General features: G+C 39.7%; 2 protein-coding genes across 10 annotated transcripts in view; one reads left to right on the forward strand and one right to left on the reverse strand.

The window, feature by feature from the left end:
• LOC138751590 (secernin-1-like) overlaps positions 1-894 on the forward strand; it is a 108,225-nt gene extending 107,331 nt beyond the window's left edge. Inside the window, exon 10 of the transcript XR_011350071.1 lies at positions 801-894. The gene's annotated coding sequence lies outside the window, so the exon portion shown is untranslated. The remainder of the gene's footprint in view (positions 1-800) is intronic.
• The window catches only part of LOC138751589 (WAS/WASL-interacting protein family member 2-like), a 143,602-nt gene that overhangs the window by 18,379 nt on the left and 99,009 nt on the right, over positions 1-26,214 (reverse strand). For 8 of the 9 annotated variants that reach the window (XM_069914061.1, XM_069914068.1, XM_069914064.1 and 5 more), the window contains 5 exons: positions 22,097-22,164; positions 10,007-10,139; positions 9,454-9,576; positions 4,526-5,278; positions 2,347-2,541 (listed from right to left, as the gene is read on the reverse strand). In XM_069914061.1, coding sequence (XP_069770162.1) covers positions 2,347-2,541; positions 4,526-5,278; positions 9,454-9,576; positions 10,007-10,139; positions 22,097-22,164 — 1,272 coding nt within the window. The remainder of the gene's footprint in view (positions 1-2,346; positions 2,542-4,525; positions 5,279-9,453; positions 9,577-10,006; positions 10,140-22,096; positions 22,165-26,214) is intronic. The other variant, XM_069914062.1, reaches the window with a different exon arrangement.

Genomic DNA, 26,214 nt, shown 5'->3' on the forward strand with positions numbered 1-26,214 from the left:
GACAATCCACCTTGTATTTAGTTTTCACTAAGTATATTTTTAGATTCCATTTATGTTAAAATTTCAAATTAAGATGAAATATGCATAATGCTAAATATTAGTTAAATTTGTTTCCCAATCGACCTCATTGGAGGTTCTTCAGGCCTCTAGAAAGGTAAACAAAGTACCCAAACCACCATTTCTAGGGAGTGCAGGATGAAAATAACCCCATTATTTTAATTAATGTTGCCTATCCATCCACAAAATCACTCCATATTCTTCAGTTAACAAGCGTTTGAGCAAACTTAAACAGAAAATGTTTCTGAAATACTGTGTTTAAATTTTTTAAGTGGAAAATGAGATTTTCAATTGTAATTTTCTATTTCTAATAAGCATTGAGAGGATAGTTTAACTAAATTCAGAGGTCAGCCTTTTCTTGTGTAAAGTGAGTAGACATTTTTTTTAAATTTAGACATACAGCATGGTACAGGCCATGTCGGCCCATGAGTCCATGCCACCCAATTTACACATTATTAACCTATACCCCTGGTAAGTTTCAAATGGTGGGAGGAAACTGGAGTCCCTGGGGGAAACCCACACAGACACTGGGAAAATATACAAACTCCTTACAGCACAGGATTCAAACCCTGATCCCAATCGCTGGTACTGTGCAGGTGTTGTGCTAAGCGCTATGCCAACCATTCTGCCCTTAATTGATGCTGAAGAATTGGAAGAAATATAATTTTAAATACATTTCTGATTTTGCCATATTCACTCTTATTCTATTTAAATTACATAAATTTTAATCTTATCTTTTTAAGGTACTGAATGTGAAAAATTCAAATTGGATGTATTGCTGGTTTTTCCAGTTTTGGCATAAATTAAACCCAGAATGGACAGATATGCAAAATGCACCGTTTTCTTCCAGGTTTCTCACTCAGGTGAGTAGCATTAGACCCAGAACTTGCAGTCAACAATGAAGTTACTCCTCCCCTCAAGAATCTAGCAATCTCTGTGGCAATAATGTTCCTTTTACTTCAATTCTATTGTAAGGAACAAAATTGAATGGAAATGCAAATTGAGCAGAGTTGAGAGATATAGATAAGATAAGAAAATGGGTAAGGGTCTGGCAGATGGAGTACAATGGTGGCAAATGTGAGGTTATCCACTTTGGAAGGAAAAGTGGAAGATCAGAATACTATTTAAATGGCAAGCAATTGCAACATGCTGCCGTACAGAAGGGCCTGAGAGTGTTTGTGCATGAATAGCAAAAAGATTGGTTTGCATGTGAAGCAGGCTGTGAAGAATTCAAATTGATGTTGGCCTTCATTGCTAGAGGGATGGAATTTAAGGGCAGGGATGTTGCGGTGAAAGGCATAGATAAGATGAAGATGAGCAAGTTGTTTCCATTGGTAGGAGGCATAGCCTCAAAATTCAGGGTAGTAGATTTAGGATGGAGATGAGGAGGAACTGCTTTGCCCAGAGGGTGGTGAATCTGTGGAATTCACTGGCCATTGAAGCAGTGGAGGCTACCTCAGTAAATATATTTAAAACAAGGTTGGATAAATTTTTACATAGCAAGGAAATTAAGAGATATGGAGAAAAAGCAGGTAGGTGGAGATGAGTCTATCATCAGATCAGCCATGAAAACATTGAATGGAAGAGCAGGCTCAATGGACTGGATAGCCGACTCCTATTTCTTATGAATTCTAGTTACGCTGAAGATCCAAAGTGATCAAATTGGAAGAGCAGCCAGTAACTGAGAAAAGTCTTGCAGACAGTATATGGGAAGCAAATTGCACAGTGTATAATTCCTATGGTTACATTTGGAGCTAATTATAATTAAAAACTGTCATTTGAGACCGCTATACCTTGAAATGTTCATGTGAAGAAATGACAATATGTATTAAAGTCTAGATAGTTTGCAAAAAGAGAATCGGTAATTATGCCCAGTACACTATTTGAAAAGTGTGATACTTCCTGTTGATAAGTTTCAAGAATATTTATAGCAGAACTAAATGAGTATATTTTTTACATGTGTTCTAGTGATTTACCAATATTCCAATGGAAAAAAAAGACTGCAACCAGTGCAGCCTACGTTAGTATAAACCAAAAGGCAGAAAGTTTACTTTTGTAAGAGTAAAAAGTTAATGCAATGAAATGGGTGCCAATAATAACTTTAAAAGACATCTTTGCAAGATGTGTCATGAATCAAAGAGAGACAAGTGAGGGAGGGGGGTGGAAAGAAATCAAGACTGAACTCCGGTGCACTGTTGGGAGGCTGTCTTCACTTGTTACAATGGCAGATTGAGGATCATTTGATTCGTAACATTTAACTGCTTAAAGACTAACTGCTTTGACAATTACCATAGACTGGCAGCTGTGCACTGGTAAGTCCTTGCCGATTTTTCTTTGGTAGAGGTGGTGGAGGCGGTGGCAGAACAGTGTATGTAGGTGTCCGATTCGAGCTGGATGAATGTTGATTTCTGCTTGTAACCTCTGTACTGGATGACCTGAATGGTGGAAGAGGAGATGATGCTAGCTTTTCATCTCCATTGTGCACTAGGAAACAGAATGAAGTGACATATTAACAACATCAGCATAGCACAGCAGAATGGACAAGTCATTACATCAATAGTTATTGTGACATTGAAACAAGAAAAAAAACAATATATATCACATGATTATGCTTGCTGTGGCTTACAGCAAATTCTTGACTGATTTTGTATCTCGGTGCTAGATTCCCCCATTTTGCTTATTCACTTAATATTTAAGATTAATTTTAATTATACCCAGTAACTGAGCCACCATTACTCCCATCATTAGAAAATGCCTGTGCTCTCTGAGTGATAAGATTTCTTCTCCTCTGTCCTAAATGGACAGCTCCTTATATTGAAACTGATATCTGGCAACAAAGTTCTTCACCTCTACTTTGCCAAATTCTGAGAATTCTGTGTTTCAATAAGATTTCCATTTTGGTTACGGTCAAGTTCAGTTGACAGAACTTTCCTTATGTGACAAACCTGTACTCCCATTATTCAATCTAGTGAACCTTCACTGCACTTTCTTTCTTATCCTTTCTATCCATTTTTACAGTTGTGTTTTCAGCAGTTGTATATAAATGGAGGAAAATTAATTTAATCATAGAATAACGTAGAACACTACAGCACAGTATAGGCCCTGATATTGTGTTGACCCATTTAAAAAAAAAGTACTAAATCCTCCCTACCCCATAACCCTCTATTTTTCTTCTATCTGTCTAAGAGTCTCTTAAATGTCACTAATGTTTCAGACTCCACCACCATCCCAGGCAAGGAATTACAGGCACCCACAACTCTCTGTGTTTATATATTTTTAAAAAAACTTCTCCCTGATGTCTTTCCTAAACTTCCCTCTGTTCACTTTGTAAATATGCTCTCTGGTATTTTTTGTTCCTGGCACTGGTTGTTCACCCAATCTATGCCCCTTATAATCTTGTCACCTTCTATTAAGTCACCTCTCATCCTTCTACACTCCAAAGAGAAAAGTCCCAGATCTGCTAACCTTGCCTCATAAAACTTATTTTCCAAGCCAGGTCTTTCTTTGGCTTGGCTTTGCGGACGAAGATTTATGGAGGGGTAAAGTCCACGTCAGCTGCAGGCTCGTTGGTGGCTGACAAGTCCGATGCGGGACAGGCAGACACGGTTGCAGCGACTGCAAGGGAAAATTGGTGGGTTGGGTGTTGAGTTCTTCCTCCTTTGACTTTTGACAGTGAGGTGGGCTCTGCGGTCTTCTTCAAAGGAGGTTGCTGCCCGCCGAACTGTGAGGTGCCAAGATGCACGGTTGGAGGCGATATCAGCCCACTGGCGGTGGTCAATGTGGCAGGCACCAAGAGCTTTCTTTAGGCAGTAGGCAGTCCTGGTAAATCTCCTCTGCACCTTCTCCGTAGCTTCCACATGAAAATAATATGCTATCAGTAGCTAAAAATCTGCCTCAACATAAATACATACAATTCTGGAGGTGCTTCAGATGTGAATTCCATTCAATTGTATCACCTCCATTACTTTATTTTCCAGTCCCCTTGTGATGAAAACCAATAACTATTTAGATTATTTTTGTACCCGTTTGTTGGATTTAGCACTCTAACACTCTATGCAGAGTTCCTAACCTCACCATTTAGATTTTTTTTTTGAGCTTAACACCATCGTTGGGAACCCATACTGAGTTCCAGCTGCAACAACCTTGTCCCTGATTTAATCCATCAACATCCCTTGAAACTTTCCACTCTACTCAATGTTATCAGCAGCATTTGACCTTCCATTCTTTTATGTGGAACTTTGATTAATATCTTCTGGAAGCGTACATAATTGGTATACAGATATTTTCTTGCCTATTATGTCAGCTATTTCCTCAAAAATTCATTTAATCGACTGCTGTATCTTATCTATTAAATAAATCTAATATTAATTATATTTACCAAATTATTAGCTATTACAGATTTAATTATGACAGAATATGCAATGCTACTAGGAGACACAATGTTGCTGAATAACCTACAAGCTCTTACCTCCAGATCTAGATGGGACTTCCCTTGCAAATAGTTGGGTGGTGTATGACAGTTGACCAGAAGAGGAGGATGTGCCTAGATGACCATAGGGAAGGATTGATGGTGGCGGAGGAGGAAGAGGAGACATCCCGTTTGCATTTGGCCTGTTGGAGAAGATGGGTAATTTTGGAGGCAAAGGTGGAGGGACTTCTAGATTACTTAATAAAGGTGGTGGTGGCGGCGGCGGCAGGGGACTTTCAGCCCTTCCATAAGGAACACTGGAAGGTGATGGAGGAGGTGGAGGTAGAGGAAAATCTGTGCAGTCTTCCATGCAAAATAAAGGTGGAGGTGGGGCAGGAAATGAGAAATCTGAAGTTGGGTCTTGAAAATGATCAGGTGGTGGAGGTGGTGGTATCAGAGTTGGGAGTGGCTGCATGTATTGAAATTTAGCTGGTTTAACACTTGGAGGTGGAGGGCCTTGTGATGGTGCTGATTTTGCAGGCTTATTGAAAGAATGAGAAGGAGTTGGAGAAGGACATAACAATGGAGATTTACCCTGACATGACGACATGAGAGGAAGGGAAGGAGGCACAAGAGCAGAAGCATTAAGTCGTCCTTGAGGTCCCCTCTGAACTTTAGATATATCAGTTTGTTCTGGACAATTTGAGTGGTTAGATGAACTCCTGTCAATTCTGTCACTGTTATTCTGGACCGGGTGTCTTGGCACTTGTGTTTTCGTTCCAAAATACGCAAGAGGTGGCTTGGAAATTCGGTCTGAAATTGACAATCACACATTTTGAAATAATAACAAATGAATTTTTATTAACTGTAAAACTGTTTTAAATATTGTTTCAAAAATTAGATGGAAAAATTCCAGCATTTAAGACTTTCTATTTCTAGTGAAATCTAAAGCAGAATCTAATCTGAATTCACAATTATAAGAAAGTTTTGTAACTTCAATTTTTGTATATGCTAACTTTTTTTAGTACGTCATAATAATACATTCCATTCCTGGACTATGTCCTCATCAGTAAATAAACAGAATGGGTTTTGCAGTATTTTAAATGCACAAGCCCTCAACCTTTGGGTTTGAATTCAAATTTACTGAATGTTCCTATATGAAATACATTTGAGCTATCTGTTATGTAATTCCATTCAACTGCCTTTAATTTGGACTGAATTATAGAGCATAGAATCAGGACTTCAGCCAAACTCGTCGATGTTTTCCAATAAAGCTAGTCCTTTTATTTGTATTTGGCCCAACACCTGTCTAAATCTTTTATAAAGTCACAATGATACCCATCTGTAGAACTTTCTCTGGCAGATTCCATTTACCCTCCATCCTTTGTGTGAATAAATTGCACCCAGATTCCTTTCAAATCCTTCCACTCTCACTTTAATCCTATTGTCTCTAGTTTTGGACTTCCCCTTAAAAGACAAAGAGACTGACCATTCACTGAATCCATACCCTCATGATATTATATACTTTTACAAGCCTCCTCTGTTCCAGGGAGAGTCCCAGTCTATCCTTGTAACTCAAGCCCTCCAGTCCCAGGAACATTCTGAATCTCTTCAGATTATTTACAACTAAATTGTGTTCCTATATCTGGGTGACCACAAGTACACACAATACATTAAATGTGGTCTCACCAACATCTTGTACAACTGTAACACGATGTCCCAATTCCTATACAAAATGTCCTGGCAGGTTTTTTTTTAATGCCAAATGACTTCACCACTCTGTTTAATTGATACTGCATTTTCAGGGAACTATGTACTTATACTCAAAGGACTGTCTGGTCTACAACACTCTCCAGCATTCTGCCACATGCTGTGTAGATCCTGTCCTGTCTTGACATTCCAAAATGCAACTCTTCACACTTGGAGTTGAATTCGTTCTGCCATTCTTTTTTCTTCTTCCTCAACTGCTCTAGATCCTGTTGTAATCTTGGACAACTTTCCTCATTTACCACTATACTACAAATTTTCATGTCATCTGCAAACCTACTAATGATACTGTCATCTACATTAATGATTTGGATGACGAGCAAGAGTAGATTCAGCACTGATTCCTGCAGCACACCACAGGTCTCTCTTCAGAAAATAACCCCTTCCAACAAGCCTATTTTGCATCAATTATTTAGCTCATCCTGGATCACGTGATTTTTGCCTTCCAAACTACTTGTGTTTTTTTTTCCAAAAAAACTATCAAATTTTTGGGAGACTTTATTTCCCACACAGAAATCTATGCTGACTATTCAAATGCTCATAGATCCTCTCCTCCAGTAACTTTCCCATCACTGATATTGGGCAAAGAGGCCTCTAGTACCCAAGATTTTCCCTGAACCCCTTTTTAAGTAAGAGCACAATATGAGTCACCCTTCTGTCTTCCAGTACCTCACTATGACCAGTGAATGATGAAAACATCTCTGCAAGGATGTCTGCGATTCTATCCCTAGCTTCTAGCAATGTTCTCTAGTACAATGGGTCACACCTGGGGATTTATTTTCCTTAAACATAGAAAATATTGGCTCTTCAACTCTTCCAGCCTGCTCTATTATTTAATGCGATCTTTGGACCAAACACTCCACTGTGTCTACAGTGGCCTCCATCATGCTGGATCAAGATAGCCCTCACCAACTCGCTAGATCAATGATGGACATCTAGGTAAATGGCCATGAGATGAGCTGCCTGCTGGATAGTGGGAATGTGGAGACCTTCAAGCACCCTGACACGGTGCAGCATTGCTCCCTCGTGGTAAGCCCAATAAGCCACAAAGTCTCTTGGCCTGAAATCCCATATGGCTGATGTTCATGGCTACTGTGTAGTATCTCTGACCATGAGGAGCACAGACTACAAAAGCTTTAAACTCCTGGTGATGTCACAGTTCTGCACTGCTAACCCACCGGAGCTGGATTTTCAATGCCAATTTAAAAGTGTGACGATGGAGTACAATGGGTCCGTCACTGTCGGTAACCAGCCGTTTTTAAGCCGCCTACTGTGCTCCACCAGCAAAAAACCCTCAGCCTCTTCCCCCACTGTTTACAGCCAGAAACCCAAAGATAGCCCACTGTGCATGACCTGCCAACTCTCAAGATCACCCCTCCACTGTTGTTCGCTAACCTCATTCCCATTACCACCAAAAGTAAGTGGCCCAGTGCCAGGGACAGGACCTCCAGTTGGAGGTGCAGCAATTACTCAATAAGGTGAAAAATGAGGAGAAAAACAGAATGGTCATTGACTACAGTCAGCCCATTAACAGATACATGCAGATGGACGCGTACCCTGTTCCCCACATATCTAATATGGTAGACCAAATTGCATAATATCAGCTGTTCTCCACCATTGATCTAAAGTCAGCATACCACCAGTATAGTGGTTTTGAGGCAGATGGTTGTCTCTACCATTTCCTGAGGGTTTCCTTCGGTATCACCAAAGGGGTCTCGGTCTTCCAGCGAGAGATGGACCAAATGATAGGCCAGTATGAGCTGCAGGCCACATTCCTGTATCTGGACAATGTTACCATTTACAGCCATGACCTTCAGGATCATGATGCCAACCTCCAAAAATTCCTCCAGACCGCCGAACTCCTTAACCTTACATACAATAGAGCTAAATACATATTTCACACAACCCGCCTTGCTATCCTTGGCTGTGTCATGAAGAACGGCGTGAACGCCAATCACATGCTCCCGCTTTTGGAAATCCCCCTTTCCCCACAGCCTCAAAGCCCTGAAAAGGTGGGTGGGGTTCTTCTCCTACTATGCCAAGTGGGTCCCCAATTATGCAGTCCATCTCCTCCACGCCATCCCCCTATACACCTATGTGGCGTACCCTGATGGGCACGAGGATACAGTCTCTGTTAAGGGCATGGCACCCTCAGGGGTTCCTAAGACCATTACCAATCACCCTGCTCCTTCACCTTCACCTAGTGCCCATGATGCACTAGGGCCATGGCACGTTCCCCTGAACTGGGCAGAGGGCTGGCATGCCAGACTCGTTGCCACGCATCAACTAAGCCAACGCTGACGATTACATACAGGAGTTCCAGACTGTGCAGGACTCTTATAGTTGCACTGCAGTTGGTAATGCGATGGTCACAGCAGCAGGCCAGACTACCTGAAAGACTTAATTTGTAATAACACCTAATTCACTTCACCCACCGAACTCTTTCTAAAACAAGGGGTGAATGTGGTAAACCACTATATGTATCTTTATCTGTCTGGATACACCCCTTGGCTGACTGTACCTATGGCTCTTCCACAGACTCCTGAATAAAGGTGACTGTTCCATATCTCCCCCCCCCTCCCCAGTTCAGAACAGTCGACCAGCATCGACGTGCCTCCATTCTATAGCTAATAAAAGCCTATCAGTTTTACATCTAGTCTTTTGGAGATATTGATGATGCATCACTCAACTCAGTTTTATCTTTTACCCCACCCCCACAACATTCACATATCCTTCCACAACTTCCAGTTCCCTGAATTCAACTGCCTCATTTTCACCATGGACATCCAATTGCTCTGTATCGCCATCCCCCCCCCATACTGAAACCCTCGAAGCCTTTCATTTCTTCCTCAACAAAACACCCAATCAGTCCCCCTCCACCACTATCCTCCTCCAGCCGGCAGAACTTGTCCTTACCTTCAATAACTTCTCCTTTGGCACATCCTACTTTCTCCAAGTCAAAGGGCACCAGATAAGCCTGCCTTTTTGTTGGATATGTAAACTTGTGCTCTTACCCGATTTCAGAGAGATGGCTAATATGGAAGAATTACTCATTTTTTTCTGGTATGTTTGATTTAGTTTCAACAAAATTAATTTATCTGAAATTTACCCAGCAGATTTGAAAATACTGGCAAATGCTCAAATTACCTTAAGGCTCTCCTGGTAAGTGCATTTTTCACACCATTCCATAAAATTATCCCAAACATAGGATCCTACAGGACTACCTGAAGTTTCTCTCTGTCCAGTAGGTCTGAGAACAGGAAATCCTCCCTGAAACAAGCCACCTGTAACAGTTGGTGTTGCTGCTCCACACTTTGCCTCTGTATTATTTCTACTCTTTGGTTCTAGAAGAATATACAAATCAATGTGTTAAATTATGGAGACACACTTCTCAGAATTTCTTTTGAGTGTTGCAATAAATGTCATCCTTTATAAATACCTACCAACAGAAAAATTCTTCTGAAAATGTGATAGAGATATTTTTCCAGATTTTCTAACCGTCATTTAAATTTTTTTTAAATGCATTCAAAAATTTCTCGATTGGAGAACCCCTCTACTGGGAGTATTGGCCTATTTTCATTAGACTGAAGTTAACTTAAAAATTATTTAATCCCAGTGCTAGATAGATATCGCTCAACGAACTTCATACTACAATACTCAAACCATTTACGTAAAACACAATCTTGTAACTACATACAAGTAGAGAGTTTTAAGATGATTTTTTTTTTTCCTTTCAGTGTAATGACAACTTGCAGAACTGGTGTCATTACTTACTATCAAAGATTGGGCCACTTCTGTCATTGATCTGTGTAACTTTTTTCAACCGGACTCCTTTGTGGATGTCTTTGAACAATGCACAACGCCCTTCGGCGTCATCCTGGAGGTGTTTCGGAAGCTCCTCATGAACCTGAGGGAAATATATTCCACTATGAATCTTCTAAAAGTTCACATGAAAATTAAATCTATTTAAAATTCAGAAAAAAACTAGGTTTGTCATTTGGCTCGTCAATTGATTAAAACTTGAGTTTCTGCATTTCTCTAATCAGGAAGGCATAATTGCCTTCCAAAGGATGTATAGAATAAAACATGAGTACTGGAGTCATCAAGTTATTTTCTCTAATCAATCCCACCACACCCCCGGAAATCTGCAAAATCTGTTCCAGGCAGTGAACTACCTGGTGGAATCCAGAAATCACGTGTACTGCACAATGTGACTGATCCCTGAAGGACATTGGTGAACCTTTTTTTTTTGTTAAAAGTCCAGTAATTACAGATCTCATATTTTAACTTGCACATTGATTTAATTGAAATTCCCAGTGCCGTATTGGGATTTAAGCATGTAAGTCCAGATCATCTGACCCTTTGGCAAAATAACCCTCATCTCCTGCCCATTAGTAGAATTAAACACCTTGATTAGAGTTCTCTTTAGTCATTGACTAAAAGCGCAATTACAAGAAGCCTCCAGTGCACCCTCAGCCCAAGTCACGTCTAAAAGTTCCACTCTGAAGAAGGCCTGATAATATTGATGTAATTTATTGCAACTTTTAATTATTTCTAAATTATTCAGTGCACATGTGTGGAGCTGGGAGAGCAGACCACTTGGTCCTAATGCCAGTGGCTTTGTACAGGTGTTACATGACCTGTTAGAGAGCCAACAGTGTTTTTAAACTAAAATCCTGCAACCATGATGGTGGTACCTGTGCTCAGCAGCAGTCCAAAGAGGTTACAGACTCCGGAGCAGGGCACCAGAAATAGGAAGGACACTTCCCCCCCAACCCCCCATTCCCATTGAGAAGCAGAGAAGAAGAACTTGCAGGACGGTGAGCATTAGCAGCATACCAGCGAGGGGCTCAGCGGCTGAGGAACCCATACAGGCTGGGAGGTGACTTGTGATGAGGGGACCTGCACAGACTGCAGAAGAAATCAGGTGTTGGAGCTGGAATTCCAGTAGGTGCTGAGGGCAAGGAAGACTCGCGAAGAGCCTCGGGTGCTGATGTCTTCCGTGATTGTGCCAGAGATTTGGATTTGGAGCTTGGGTTGCCAATGGATCGAATAGGAGTCTGTGCCATTGCAGGAGTATTGGAGGTGGATCGATGAACACTTGGTGACTCTGAAGGGAGTCTCTTTGCTTCTCTTTCTCTCCTAACTCAAGGGGCACCAGTCGACATTAATGGTGACTCTTTGTCAGCCTTATGGCAGTCAGAAGGTGATTTTGTGTAATATATGTTCTGTTCTGTTAAATTATAATAAAGGAATCTTGAAACATGGCAGTTATGAATACTTGAAATCCAAATAACATGGGACCAAATTTAAGATATTTAGGCAGAACAGCAAGTTCAGATTTACTTAAATTTGGATGCACCATTCCTGTAATAACAGAAATTAGCAAGAAAGTATTGATCAGTATGTGACTGAATTGATAAACATGTGAATTTAGTGGACTGACTGACTCGCTGATATTCCAAATAATCTTTGTCTCTTTGGCTTGGCTTCGCGGACGAAGATTTATGGAGGGGGTAAAAAGTCCACGTCAGCTGCAGGCTCGTTTGTGGCTGACAAGTCCGATGCGGGACAGGCAGACACGGTTGCAGCGGTTGCAGGGGAAAATTGGTTGGTTGGGGTTGGGTGTTGGGTTTTTCCTCCTTTGCCTTTTGTCAGTGAGGTGGGCTCTGCGGTCTTCTTCAAAGGAGGTTGCTGCCCGCCAAACTGTGAGGCACCAAGATGCACGGTTTGAGGCGATATCAGCCCACTGGCGGTGGTCAATGTGGCAGGCACCAAGAGATTTCTTTAGGCAGTCCTTGTACCTTTTCTTTGGTGCACCTCTGTCACGGTGGCCAGTGGAGAGCTCGCCATATAACACGATCTTGGGAAGGCGATGGTCCTCCATTCTGGAGACGTGACCCAATAGTCTAAGAGAAAAAATCTAGACCTGGCAAAAAACCCATAGCACTCTGTAGGGTTACAGAAACTGTAAAATAGCAGGTAGAAGAACTGTTCAGTGAAACCAGAGGCAGCATGGATGTAGTGAGCAAGAACAGACATAAACGTTTTAACAATAAGTGCGCCAAAGTGGAAAGAGAGGTGTGGCCAGCGAACAAAAATGAAATGGTTATTTAAAGTCATCATGGAAGAGGGATTTCACAAATCCAGTTCTGGTTAAGAGTGTCCTACTCTAAAGTTGACTGATTCTTTTGTTCAGTGTTAATTGAATTGGAATCAGGCGACCAAGGGAGGGGAAGCTGAAGAGAAGTACCTCTCCGGGGCTCCGTGTTTGCTTCACCACACAGTGTTGGAACATGGCTTGGTGCATTGGAAAGAAGCTTCCATTATTTTAAACAATTACCTAACCTCTTGCAGTCAACATGGAAGCCACTGTCTGAGGCAACGGGCCCCGCTCTCCCCCTCACATTTCACTTTAACGCCCAGATGTTGAATAAGACGAAGGCAGCAGAGGTGTCTGACATTGTGCCATGTACAGCGAATTGGAGGCACTGGACTCAGCTTTCTCTGCTGAAACCCATAAACTAAGGATTCCCTAGGGTTCCACTACTTACCGACGCGGACCAATACGAGATATTCAAGTGCGAGTTGAGTGTGGGTCGCATCGAGTCGTATATGGTGCTAAACACGAACTTTAGTAATCAGGTGACATCCATGGAAAAAGTGTTTGATTTTCAGAATTTTGGATAAAAGATTAAACATCTGTATTACAAGTGTTGTCTCACCAGAGTTTTATCGAGGTGCTACTTTATTTTACTTAAACTTTGCCAGAAGGTCTAGCTTCACATTGTTGGCAATTCTCCATTCTTCAGTAATATATAGATGTCTAAATAAAGCTCACTGATATCAAAATCAATGCACAACTCTTCACTGCAATTCTAAAATTAGTTCTGCTACCAATGTATACTCTCAAAATGCACAGGGTCAACAGAGTTTGGGAAAATTTTAAACAAATGATCATTTTCAAAAACATGAATTAGCCATCAATAAAATGTTTGCATGGAAAGGAACAATGTATTTCATTACAATGGTAAAAGTAACAGTGAGCCAGTAGGCCTTCTTACCTCCTTTTCATCAAATTTCATTCAGCTGTTAGCCATTTTACCAAAGAACATTGCTTTCTTTGTTTCTTCAATTTTAATCAGTTTAAGACCAAGTAAACTAACATGGTCAAGCTAGTATATTCCCCTGTACATCTGTACCATTATTTTTAAACTGGTGGGGGGGAGAGGAGGGGGGGATGTCGATCTTCAACATCAAATGAACAAGTTTGGGATATGTTCCAAACTGCTTTAGTACTGACTTTAAGATTATGGGGGAAAGCTCATCAGCACAGAGCTGGTGAAAATCCAGCTAAGGACCTTACAGAGGTTCCACAATTTTATTAAAACAATGTAATTGACTGCTCGGTGATTGATTTTACTGCAAGAGGTCTACTCTTCCCCCCCCCCCCCCCCCACCCCACAGAAACAATTTTGAGAACAATAGCACCACCTTATCATGTAAGATAGCATCTTCAGATTACCTGTTAAGGCAAAGAAGGTCATGAATCATGGCAATAATTTCTCAAAATACCATTGATATTTATGCATCGACGGATGTTCTACTGCAAGAGAGTGCCTCACGGTGGCACTGCAACTTCAGAGAGAATAGAAATTCCAGATCATACATTTCTGGTTTACACTAAAGAGAATTTGGATACTTACTTCACAAACTTTTTAAATTCAAGTGAATGATTATCACAACATTGGTAATTCTGCTGCATTTACTTTTAAAGTATTTAGTAATGCAGACTATGCTAATAGTTTGAATTTAGCTTCTTTAACTATTATTTTTTAAATGGCTCATATAGCTGATGTAAAGCAGAACAAAAACTACTGTATTCCAGAAAAGCTTTTTATTTTCCTAAATTCATGACTACAAAGTTTAAATGAGCCTCACCATAGCATTCCAAAATATAAAGAAACTGTTCGTACGTGTGTGACAGATTGTGTTTTATTGTATATGGATACATTTTAAAGGAGATAAATTGTGCCAGGGTTTTCAAGTGTAGATCACTTCATTTAAAATGCCAGAGCTCTGCTTAAGCCAGACAGTCCAGGCTCCAAGTGCCTTTGCAAAAACTTTGAAGAATGCCTATAAGGACTTCAGAAGTAGGTGTTAATTGGACATGCTGTGGAGTAATGGATTATTGTTTTGGAAAGCAACAGATGAACAAACTCAGAAGATTAGGTCTAGAGCTGCAGTCTGTCTGAGTGCAGTTGGCTGTTCTAAGAGGGTCATGTGGTTTTCTCTGAGTGAGAGAGAGAGAGAGAGAGAATTCAGTTCTACAGTTCAGCAGCAGCAGCTGGGACTGGAACAGGACAAGCTGGCAAGCTTGTGGAAAAAACCCATTTTGAAGACTGGTTGTGAATTCTTAGTTCAGCCTGGTCAAAGCCCTTGTGCTCCATACAAGAGGAGATGGCTGGTTGCATAATGTTTCACTTGAAATAAGGGAAACAAAAAGGTACTCTGTGGTGACCTGAAAGAGGTTATCATCTGGAAAACCCTGATGAGGCAAGTTTCTTCAGCAAGACACTGATGTGGCTGATTGGAAGGAATCAGTTGTGGGTGCCCAGTGAACAATAAATCTCTCTCTCAAAACCGACAAGAACCTTCCTGAGTGGCAACCAAAGCCTGGTGAACTTTATAAATATTAAATTCTGTGCACAGTGTGAGAATTGCCTGCAACCAGTGAACTTGGAGGAGTGAGTAGTGAGATTGGACTGTGAATTAAATAACTTTTCTGAACTTCTATACATATTACATACACGTGTGCTTAGAATTAGAAGGGGATTAAGTTAATAGTAATAAGATAAAGTTTGATCCTGTTTTCATGTTTAAAGATAATTAAAAGTAACTTTTGTTTAAGTCACCATTTGTCTTGGTGAATTTCTATTGCTGCTGGGTTTTGAGGTCCTCTGGACTCATAACACATGGTATATTTTTTTTAAGCCTTTATAGCACCAGCCATCAGGACTGGGGTTCAAATCCTGCACTGTCTGTAACGAGTTTGTGCATTCTCCTCATGTTTGCATAGGTTTTCTCTGGGGTCTCTGGTTTCCTTCCACTGTTCAAAACATACAGGGTATGTATATTAATTGGGTATAAATTGGGTGGCATGGACTCGTGAGCTGAAATGGCCTATTACTCTACTGTAGGTCTAAATTTTTCTTTTAATTCCAATGTGTGCTGAAAAGTTTCTAATGTTTAAAATACTGAGAATATTTGGATTTTTACTACTTTCTCATGAATTTCTGATCTATACCTGGATTCGTGAATGCTATGTCAGAGTTAATTTCAACAGCTGGAATACAAACTTGTAAAACTATCCCCCAGTATGCCAATACTACCAGCTGTTTCAGCTTGCACAAAGAAAACATGGATGTCATGTGGGATAGAACAGTTGCATTGAAATATTTTGCTTTGGATATTTGATAAAATTGATAATTTAAATATTTAATCACAAAAAAATTACCGTATCTTTTTCTTCCCCAAATTTAATTTGTTTCCCCTTCAATTATGAAGTTGGCTGATCATAAACCATTATCACTCAAAGATGGCAAAATGACCCACGAGTTATTGGGAGTACGCTGAACAAGGTTATTCTTGAATCTTTTTCTTTTTCAAATTTTTTTTATTGAGTACAACATATAATCCCATAGAGAAGTTGTATTGATAAAACAAAGCAATATAATAACCTATATGTATCATATATTTAAAATAAATACACAATATGACAAAATTTAAATTTCATTCATAATTGTTAAATGTAATTGTTTGTTAAAATGATTATGCATAGAGATCAGTTAAATAATATTATACCAAACCTCATTATATCTTGATATATCTAAAAAAAAGATATAATCTAGGATCATCATAATTAAACCCGATAAATCCATTTATCTAAAAGAAAAAACCTAAAACTAATACTAATCTAACCCTTCCTTCTAATCAAGGTTACAGGAAAAATACAAAGATGGATCAAGTCGCTACCTCCAGAAGACAGATGGATCAGTAGCAGAGCAGCCACATCACTTAAAACTGCCAATTATTAAAGTATTCTAATAATAGGCCCCATACCTTTTCAAACTGAAACTTTTTATCTTTGATATATGCCTAACATTCTCTAAACTTAGATATGACATTACATCATGTAGCCACCGTGCATGAGTCAGTGAGATTAAAACTGCTTGTCTGGCTATCAATGTGCTAAAAGCTAAAACTTTCTCTTGATATGCCGATAAAAGTTTGTCTGGTTCACGCGAAAAACCAAACAGAGCAATTAAACGGCATGGATCTAACTTAATCTTAAAAATTCTTGATAAAGAATGAAAAATATTCTCCCAATATCTTTCTAATTTAGGACATTCCCAAAACATGAATCATTGAGGGGGCTTCAAAAATTTTACACTTTTCACGCAATGGATCAACATCTGCATAGAAATGGGATAATTTGAGTTTATTCGGTGTACCACCTTAAATTGTAATAAACAGTGCCTTCCACAAAATGAAGAATCATTGATCAAAGAGTAGAATATCCATCCTCGTCTGAAAAATTTACATTACTATCACCCTCCCAATCATTTTTAATCTTAGCCATTGGGGCTAGTCTTAAATCTAATAAATCAATATAAATATATAAATTTTAATGTGAATGAGAATAATTCTCTCATTTCTTTCCTGAATGGCTTTCTCTCTTTCACCATCTACGCAATCAAATACATCCAAAGAGCTACGCAAGTTGCATGGAGCCCCTATAACCCCTGACAAATAAAGCATATCCCCAAATTTTAAATCCATCCATCAACTTGGTCCTCCCCATTGACACTAGAGAAAATAAGCAAGTGCTGGCTTCCTTGCAGATGACTACATCTGGGAGTTATGGATTTTGAGAGCAGTGCATCTTGAAATATGTTAGAGGCTAGGGATAGTGGGAGTTGAAGTAAGAAAGGGCCACCCTATTCGAAGAAGAAAAAGGATTCAGCATGTAGGCACAGGTAAGGCAGGTTTTAGATATCATATTTTCTTCCACTAGTCATAAACAGTGGGAATGGCAGCCAAGGCAGGGGAATGCTCCTCTTGCAGAATGTGGGCCATCGGAAAAGAGTAGTATCCCTCATGACTTCATCTGTGAGAAGTGCATCCAACTGTAGCTCCTAACAAGCTGAGTTAAGGCATTGGTGCTGGAGTTGGATGAACTCTGGACCATTTGGGAGGCAGGATGTGATAGACAGGAGTTACAGCGACAATATCACAGCTGTGCTCGGGAAGGACAGACCAGAGGGCTCTTCGACTAAGGCTATATGGGTGGAGCTGAGGAATGGGATAGTTATAAGCACCCTCATTGGATTGTATTATCGACCGCCGAGAAATGGAGGAGCAAATCTGTGAGAAAGCAGACAGCTGCAGGAAACACAAGGTTGTGACATTAGGGGATTTAAATTTTCCACATATTGACCGGGAATCCCAAATTGTAAAAGGGTTGGATGACTTGGAGTTTGTCAAATATGTTCAGGAAAGTTTTCTATATCAATATATAGAGGTACCAACTAGAGAGAATGCAATACTGGATCTCCTATTAGGGGGAATGAGACAGGACAGGTGACAGAAGTATGTGTAGCAGAATACTTTGGGTTCAGTCATCTTAATTCTATTTGTTTAAAGTTAATTATGGAGAAAGATAGGTCTGAGCCTCGGGTTGAGATTCTAAATTGAAGAAAGGCCAACTTTGAGGAAATGAAAAAGGATCTAGAATGTGCAGATTGGGGCAAGTTGTTTTCGGGCAAGGATGTGCAAGGTTCATTTGGAGGAAATTCAAAGGTGAAATTTTGAGAGTACAGTGAATGTTCCTGTCAAGATTAGAGGGAAGGTTAGAAGGCATTGGGAACCTTGGTTTTTGAGGGATATTTGGGATCTGGTTCAAAAGAAGTGAGAGGTGTATAGCTAATATAGGCAGCATGGAACAGATGAGGGACTTAAGTATTAAAAAATGCAAGAAAAACCTCAAAAAAGAAATCATGCAAAAAAAGATGTAAGGTTTCTAACGCAAACAATGTGAGGGAAAATCCTACAGGATAGTAAAGAGCGAAAGGATAGTTATGGGATAAAATTGGTCCCCTCGAAGTTCAGTGTGGACCGCTTTGTATGGAGCCAAAAGAGTTGGGGGAGATCTTAATTGTTTTTTTTTCAACAGTATTCACTCAGGAAATAGGCACGAAAGTCCCGTGAAGTAAGGAAAACAAGCAGTGAGATCATGGAACCTCTACAGATTAAAGAGAAGGAAGTGCTTGATGTCTTAAAGGAATTAAGGGTGGATAAATTCCCAGGGCTGGACAAAATATTACCTTGGGCCTTTAGGAAGGCTAGTGTAGAAATTGCAGGGGTTCTGGCAGAAATATTTAAAATTTTTTTAGGCACAGGTTTGGTGCTGGAGGATTGGAGGGTAGCTCACATTCCATTGTTTAAAAAAGGCTCCAAAATTAACCCTGGAAATTATAGACTGGTGAGCCTGAAGTCAGTAGTAGGTAAATTATTGGAAGGTGTTCTAAGAAATCGGATATACAATTATTTGGGTAGCCAGAAACACATTAGGGAATAGTCAACATGGCTTTGTGCATGGTAGGTCATGTTTAACCAATCTTGTAGGGTTTTTCAAGGAGGTTACCAGGAAAGTTCACAAAGGAAAGGCTTTGAATGTTTGACAAGGTCCCACAGGAAGGTTCAGATGTTAGCTATTCATGGTAAAGTTGTGAAATGGATTTGATAATGGCTGGATGGGAGAAGCCAGAGAGTATTGGTGGATAATTGATTCTCATACTGGAGTCCGGTGACTAGTGGTGTGACTCAGGGATCGGTGTTGGGACCATTGTTGTTTGTCATCTATATCAGTGATCTGGATGATAATGTGATAAATTGGATCAGCAGGTTTGCAGATGACACAAAGATTGGAGATGTTGTGGTCAGCAAAGAAGGTTTTCAAAGTTTTCAGAGGGATCTGGACCAGCTGGAAAAATGGGCTGAAAATTAGCAGATGGAATTTAATGCAGGTGTTGCATTTTTGAAGGACAAACCAAGAAAAGACATACACAGCAAATGGAAGGGCACTGAGGAGTGTGGTAGAGCAGAGGGACCTAGGAATACCTGAAAGTGGCATCACAGGTGGATAAGGTTGTAAAGAGAGCATATCGGCCTTCATAAATCAAAGTATTGCGTATAGGAGTTTGGATGTTATGTTAAAGTTGTATAAGACATTGGTGAGGCCAGATTTGGAGTAGTATGTGCAGGTTTGGACACCTAACTACAAGAAAGATATCAATAAGGTGGAAAGTGTGCAGAGAAGATTTACTAGAATGTTACCTGGACTTCAGGAACTGAGTTACAGGGAAAGGTTAAACAGGTTAGGACATTATTCTCTGCAGCATAGAAGAATGAGGGGAGATTTGATAGAGGTATTTAAAAGAGTAGATGAGATACAACCAGAGGACATGGGTTGAGTGAAAGGGAAAAAGATTAGGGGGAATGTGGAATGAGCTGCCAGCTGAGGTGTTGAATATAGTCCATTTAAGAAGAAATTGGACAGTTACATGGATGGAAGAGATATAGAGGGCTATGGTCAGGGTGCAGATCAGTGGGCCAAGAGAGAATAATAGTCTAGCACAGACTAGAAGGGCCAAAGGGCCTCCTTCTGTGCTGTAATCTTTGAAGAAGAAAAACCTGACCTTTTTGTCAGAAATAGATACAGGTGCATATGATTAATTTGATAACCAGCAAAATCATTAGTTGAACTGAAAGCACTTATGGAACAATTCTCACCATTCAGAAATATGACTGAGCTCCATGTTAAATTCTAACAGTGTTAAAGGTGAGCTCAATTTTAACATTTAAGAAGAATTTGGACATATACATTGACGGGAGAGGAATGGAAGGCTATGGACTGGCGACTGGGTGCAGGTCATTGGGAAACGAAAATGGTTTGGCACAGACTAGAAGGGCTGAAGGGGCTTGTTTCTATGCTGTACTGTTCTATAGCATGTAATCCTCCAACAACTTCATTTTTCAAATGCAGGAATTAATCTCAATTTCCTTTACCCTGTCACTGATGCAGAGAGAGATGCTCAACAAAGGGTAAATGTATCTGAAACTCATGCATGCAATCGGAGCACAAGACTACCATAATGATTCAGTAAGATTATACAGTGAACAGCTGAGTAATGATCCTTCATGTTTTAATCATTATTCTTACTGCATAATAATAATTGGTATTGGTTCACACAAATGCAGTGCTGGCCTGACAGAGCAGCCACGTACCTATGGGCCTTGCACTTGCTCTAAATTCAAACTCTTTTTGGTAAACTATTAAATACATGACAGTACAGTAGCATCTAGTGAAACATTTCATGAAGCACTTTTTTTTAAAATTTGAATTTGTAGAAAAAAATATATATATAATCTTCCAATTAAAAGCAGCAAGTCCAGTTGACTTGCTGGAACACAAGAGCAGGAGAGAGCCTTCAAATCCCTTGAGCCACCATTCAATTTGATTACAATGATATACTTCAATCAGCTCCTCTTTGCCAGTTTACCATCACCATTAATTATATAAACTCTCAAATATTTATCTCTTGGCACTTTAAATATATAATGGTCTGGTTTCCTCTACCCTTGAGTGCAGAGCATTCTAAATTTATTAAAATTACCACATGGAAGTTCTAGACTCTTGAGCAAGAGCAGAAATCCTGAACTTCCACTCAATTGATTGCTACCTTCGGATGACAGCACTCCATGGAAAAAAAAAGGGTATATGATACAGCATCACTCCATCACACTTTCACGTGTATAACTATGAACAATTATCTACATGTGGCAAGTTACAGGGCATATGTGCAGTAAGGATACTGTTTAATGGAGGACCTGCAGCTAGGTAGAGACAGAAGGAGAAAGGAGAAAATGGATGAAAATGAGCCAGTTATTTTGGGCGGGTGGAGGGGAAGATGGAGGTGGAGCCATTGGCTGGAAGGTGATAAGTGGAGCAAGAGACTGCAGATACTGGACTCCAATGTGTATTCACCTGCTGACTCCCAACTCCACCCCTCCCCTCTTTCATTTACCCATTATCTCCCTCTCACCTCTTTATATTGACAATCACCCCCTCTACATTCCATTCTGATGCAGATTCTCTCTGGAAACATTAACCATTCATTGTCCTCCACAGAGGCTACCTGACCTACCTTGTTCCTCCATCAGTTTATTTTTTTTGCTCCAGATTGCAACTTCTGCAGTCTATGGTCATCAAATGCTCTTCTTTCCATTTATTATTGGTGGATGACATTAACATTTAAAAAAATGTTAATAATAATAATAAATCATTAATAATATCACATTTCAGGTGCAAGGAGTTTGAAGTAAAATGGCCACAGTTTAAGACTGATGTTCTAACCCACATTGGCAATGGGGATAGAAATCTCATTTGAACTATTAAAAGCAATTAAACTATCTAACATAGAACAATCCAAACAGTGCAGGACTCTTTCTACTTTTATAATAGGAGAGTCTATCTTGGAAATTTTCAGTGTCAACAATTAGTGAAGTTATGATAGCCAAAAACTGCAGTAAAAATGAAACTAAAACGGAATAAGCAAATATGCATGCATCAGCAATGATAATTAATTTGGAACTGAAAAATTAAGCATACACATTAACTAAATGGCAATACATCTATCATGTACTGTTTTGTATCATTACTAAAGACATAGTTGCATAACCAATATTCAAACATGTTAAAGTTAATTACCATATGTCAATTTTAATATATTTCTGACTTACAGCAAACAAAGATGGCAGTGGAGGAGCCCCAGGAGGTGGTGGTGGTGTTGGTACTGGCATACCTTTGCCTGAAAAGAAACAGAGCCTTTACTTACACCTTTTATGTTTACTGCCTTATCAATTTTCTTCCATCATACATGGCATTATGACTGAGCGCCTCCAAGTCAGAATCCTGCCTCAGATCCTCACTAATCCAAATACTATCACAAAAGGTGAAACATGCTCATTCACTTCCCTTCCAGCGGCAGATTTCCCTTAGTGGTTCTTGAAGAGTGAACTCACTGTTGGGATTCACACATCATAGTACAATATAGTAATATTCTGCTTTACACACATTAAAGATTTTTTTTTAAATATCCATTCTTCCAAGACTCTTGTTCCCAGAGGCAGAACGGGACAGTTCAAGTTAAGTAGTTCCAAATTTAATTAATGCTAATACCCTACTTCTGTCCATTTCTACAGCTGATTTTAAAATGATCTTGATGTTACATTTTTGATTGAGATAAAGCAATCAGCCATTTTGAAAAGCAGATGAAAACAGAAATATTATGGCAATTGTGATGGTTCAATGTGAACGTAATTCATTAATACTCTTCTTTCCCTTAAAGGGTCAAGTACATAAATATCTGACCACTAAAATGTACGAGGCTTCTTTTTGCAAGCACAAACTTTAAATCACCTTCATTTATCATTATACTGGAGTAATCGCAAAACGTGATGATGATCTTTTTCCATGTTTATTAGAGAATTTACTGATTTAAAATAAATGGGTTAATGACAACTCAAAAACAACACAAGGATTTCAAATGAAATTAAACATCTATGGAGCAGCCTACAAGAAAGGTAACCCATCTGGAGTACTCTTTGATGGATTTAGATTCATCTGCATGCTTTTCCTTCTTTCCAGCTAAGAGTTAATATGGGCTCAAATCTGCCAATAAAGTGGATACAAATCAAAATAATCATGTAAAAAAAAATCCAGAGAATATTATTAAATGGCTTCCAGCTGTCAAATTGGCCTTTTCATGATGTGTCCAGTTTTCAGAAATTTTCCAGAACTTTACTTTCAGCACTCCTATAATCCCTCAGCATTCCGTCATTATTCCTCAACCCTTTGCTTTGTCATATCCCTGGCTGCCTACATCCTGTTCATGCCTTTCAATCACCAGCCCAAAGAATCATGATACAGATGGGGAGATTCTGGATATGGCTTGGAAGTGGGGGAGGGGGGGTGGGAGAAGTTCCCATGTTTTCTCCCTCCCTTCTCAATTTCTTCTGCTGATAGATAGCCTCTTGATTCTTGAAACTTGTCGCACAACACCTATCATGTATAAAAATGTGATAGTAGTAAAAAGACTGAAGCAAAACATTTGTAGAAGAAACATGATTTGACCATACATCTGCCCGCCCCCCCCCCCCCCCCCACCCCCACCCCCAGTTTTTGCACAGTCATTTCAGGTGATAAAACATTTCTGACTTCCTCCAATCAAACAGATGGAGCCTGAATATTGTTGAACACGTCATTGAAATCCATTTTAAATAACTGCTAACATCAGCTCTGCAATTTTCCTCTGAATTCTAATACATAGCCAACGTGGGAAAACAGGGAGGAAACATCAGTGATTTTTTTTTTATATAATCGGAACGAATAGCCTGACAGGCTGAAATTGTGAAATGCACCTGCTGTTCCGAGTGTAATTTTACACAAACACCAATTGGAGTTGGTACAACTGCTAAACAGCTGCTTTAAAATGGTCATTTTTAATTTGTTCCACCAATGGTTTCATTTCCAGATAGGTAACGTTTTTAGTTACTATTTTATCTTTTCACAACCCACATATAGTTCCTTAAATAAAAACTGCACTGCATGCGCAAGCTATTGCTGTCGTCTCTCTGGAGAGCTTTGTGTGGAGTTGCCACCATCCACTCTTTGGCTAAGAAGATATTTTTGAATAGGCAGCCCAGGCTGGTACAGTTAGCATTGCGGTTAATACAACGCTATTACAGTGCCAACAACCCAGATACAAATCCAGCGCTGTCTGTAAGGAGTTGGTATGTTCTCCCAGTGTATGCATGGGTTTCCTCCAGGTACTCTGTTTTCCTCTCATCCTTCAAAACCTAAGGGGAATATAGGTTCGTTGGTATATTTTCAGGGGTTTCTTTTCCATAGATTTGCTTTTGTTTAGCATCACAGGATTTCAATTCTAATCATTTCACCTGCTGCAGTAGAGCAGGAGGAAAAAAAACTGGTCTTTGAATATTTGTGTGGAAAAAAAATCAAGAGTACAACATAGAAACACATGAAATAGAAGAAGGAATAAACCATGTAGCCTATCCTGCCTTTCAATAAGATATGGTTGACCAGTCTGCTGTCTCCACTCCACCTACCTGCCTTTTCTTTATTACCCTTAATTCCTCCTCTATGCAAAAATCTGTGTCTAAATATATTGAATGAGACAGCCTCTTCAGCTTCCTTGGGCAGAGAATTCTCTGAGGAAAGCAATTCCTTCTCACCTGTCCTAAATCTACTCCCCTGAATCTTGAGGCTATGTACTCTGGTTCTTGTCTCATGTACCAATGGAAACAACCTGTTCCCCTCCTTTCTATCCCTTTCATATTTTTATATGATTCACTACTCATTCTTCTGATGTTGGCCCATTGGCTGAATTGCTGTCCTAAATCTATGGCTGCTGTGTAATTTAAATTCAGTTAATGATTAGTCTTAATATTGGTGAATAACCATTGAATAATTATAAAATCATCTGTTGACGAATGGCCAATAGGAGAGGAAATTCTAAATGCGCTCTTCCACTTAATGTGATTAATTCAAATGCTCTCTGAAAAATTTGTGGGCCGGCTCACCAGCAACTTCCCATGACAGCTAACTGTCGACAACAAAAGCTGTGGCTTCCCAACGACACACATTCCAAAAAGTTGAATAACAAAAAAAATAATCATTACATTTTAATTTTTGACAATTTATTGGGTGAGAGTAGTGCCCAGTTGTCAGAATGTGTTCATTTCTTCCATATAAAAACATCTGAAAGGAATTCCTCTTGGGACAGGTTCTCCCACACCAATGCAATTTAAAAATAACCTACGAGAGCAAATGAATGTCTGCAAAGCATCAGTGGTTCAACTACTTGCATCATCTATCATTATGCAATTCAAATAATAAGGTGCCAAATATACCAAGATAAATTATTGTATACATTCATGTCAGTGCTATCAAATCTCCCTCCCCAACCTAAAAATATATCAACATTCCAATCTTATTCGAAACTACATCCATATTCATACAGAAAACCAGTCAGGCAAAGAAGAACAATTCAGGGTGTGGATTGGTACATAGTCTGGGATATTGTTGTCATAACAGAATCATCTCTGAAAGAGGGACAGGACTGGCAGCTCAACATTCCAGGGTAGAGATGCCACAGGTGAGAGAGGTGGAGGGAAGAGTTGCATTTTGGGTTATTCTTGGGGGATTGTCCAATGAGGCTACATGGGTGGAACAGATACAAGGCGGAGGGGGGGGGGGGTGATTACTTTTTCCTGAGTGATTATTCCTGCAATGATCAGCTAGAATTAAATATGAAAGGAGATCACAGAGAGCTACATGAATAATAGGTGATTTTAACTTCCCTCACATTAACTGGGACTCTCTTGTGCAAAAGACATGGATGCAATGGAATTTCTTAAATGTGTCAAATCAGAGCAGAACAGAGAGACTTAGGGTTACAGGTACATAGTTTCATGACAGTCAGTACACAGTTAGATAGGGTGGTGAAGGCAGAATTTGGAAGGCTTGCCTTGATTGGTAGGGGCATTGAATACAGGAGTTATGCCATGAAGTTACAACTGTACAAGATATAGCAATTATAGAAAGGATGGCATTAAGTTGCACAGAGGGCAGAAAATATTAATGAGGATGTAGCTGGGGCTGGTGTTATCAGGAAAGATTATATAGGGATAGCAGACTGAGTGATAACATTGGAGAAGGGTATAAAATCATGAGAGGGATGAATAAGGCAGTAAGACCACAAGATACAAGAGCTGAAGTAGGTCATTCAGCTCATCGAGTCCTTTCTACCATTCCATCATGAGCTGATCCATTCTCC

The sequence above is a fragment of the Narcine bancroftii genome, chromosome 1 (assembly GCF_036971445.1).
Source record: "Narcine bancroftii isolate sNarBan1 chromosome 1, sNarBan1.hap1, whole genome shotgun sequence".
Taxonomy (NCBI): Eukaryota; Metazoa; Chordata; class Chondrichthyes; order Torpediniformes; family Narcinidae; genus Narcine; species Narcine bancroftii.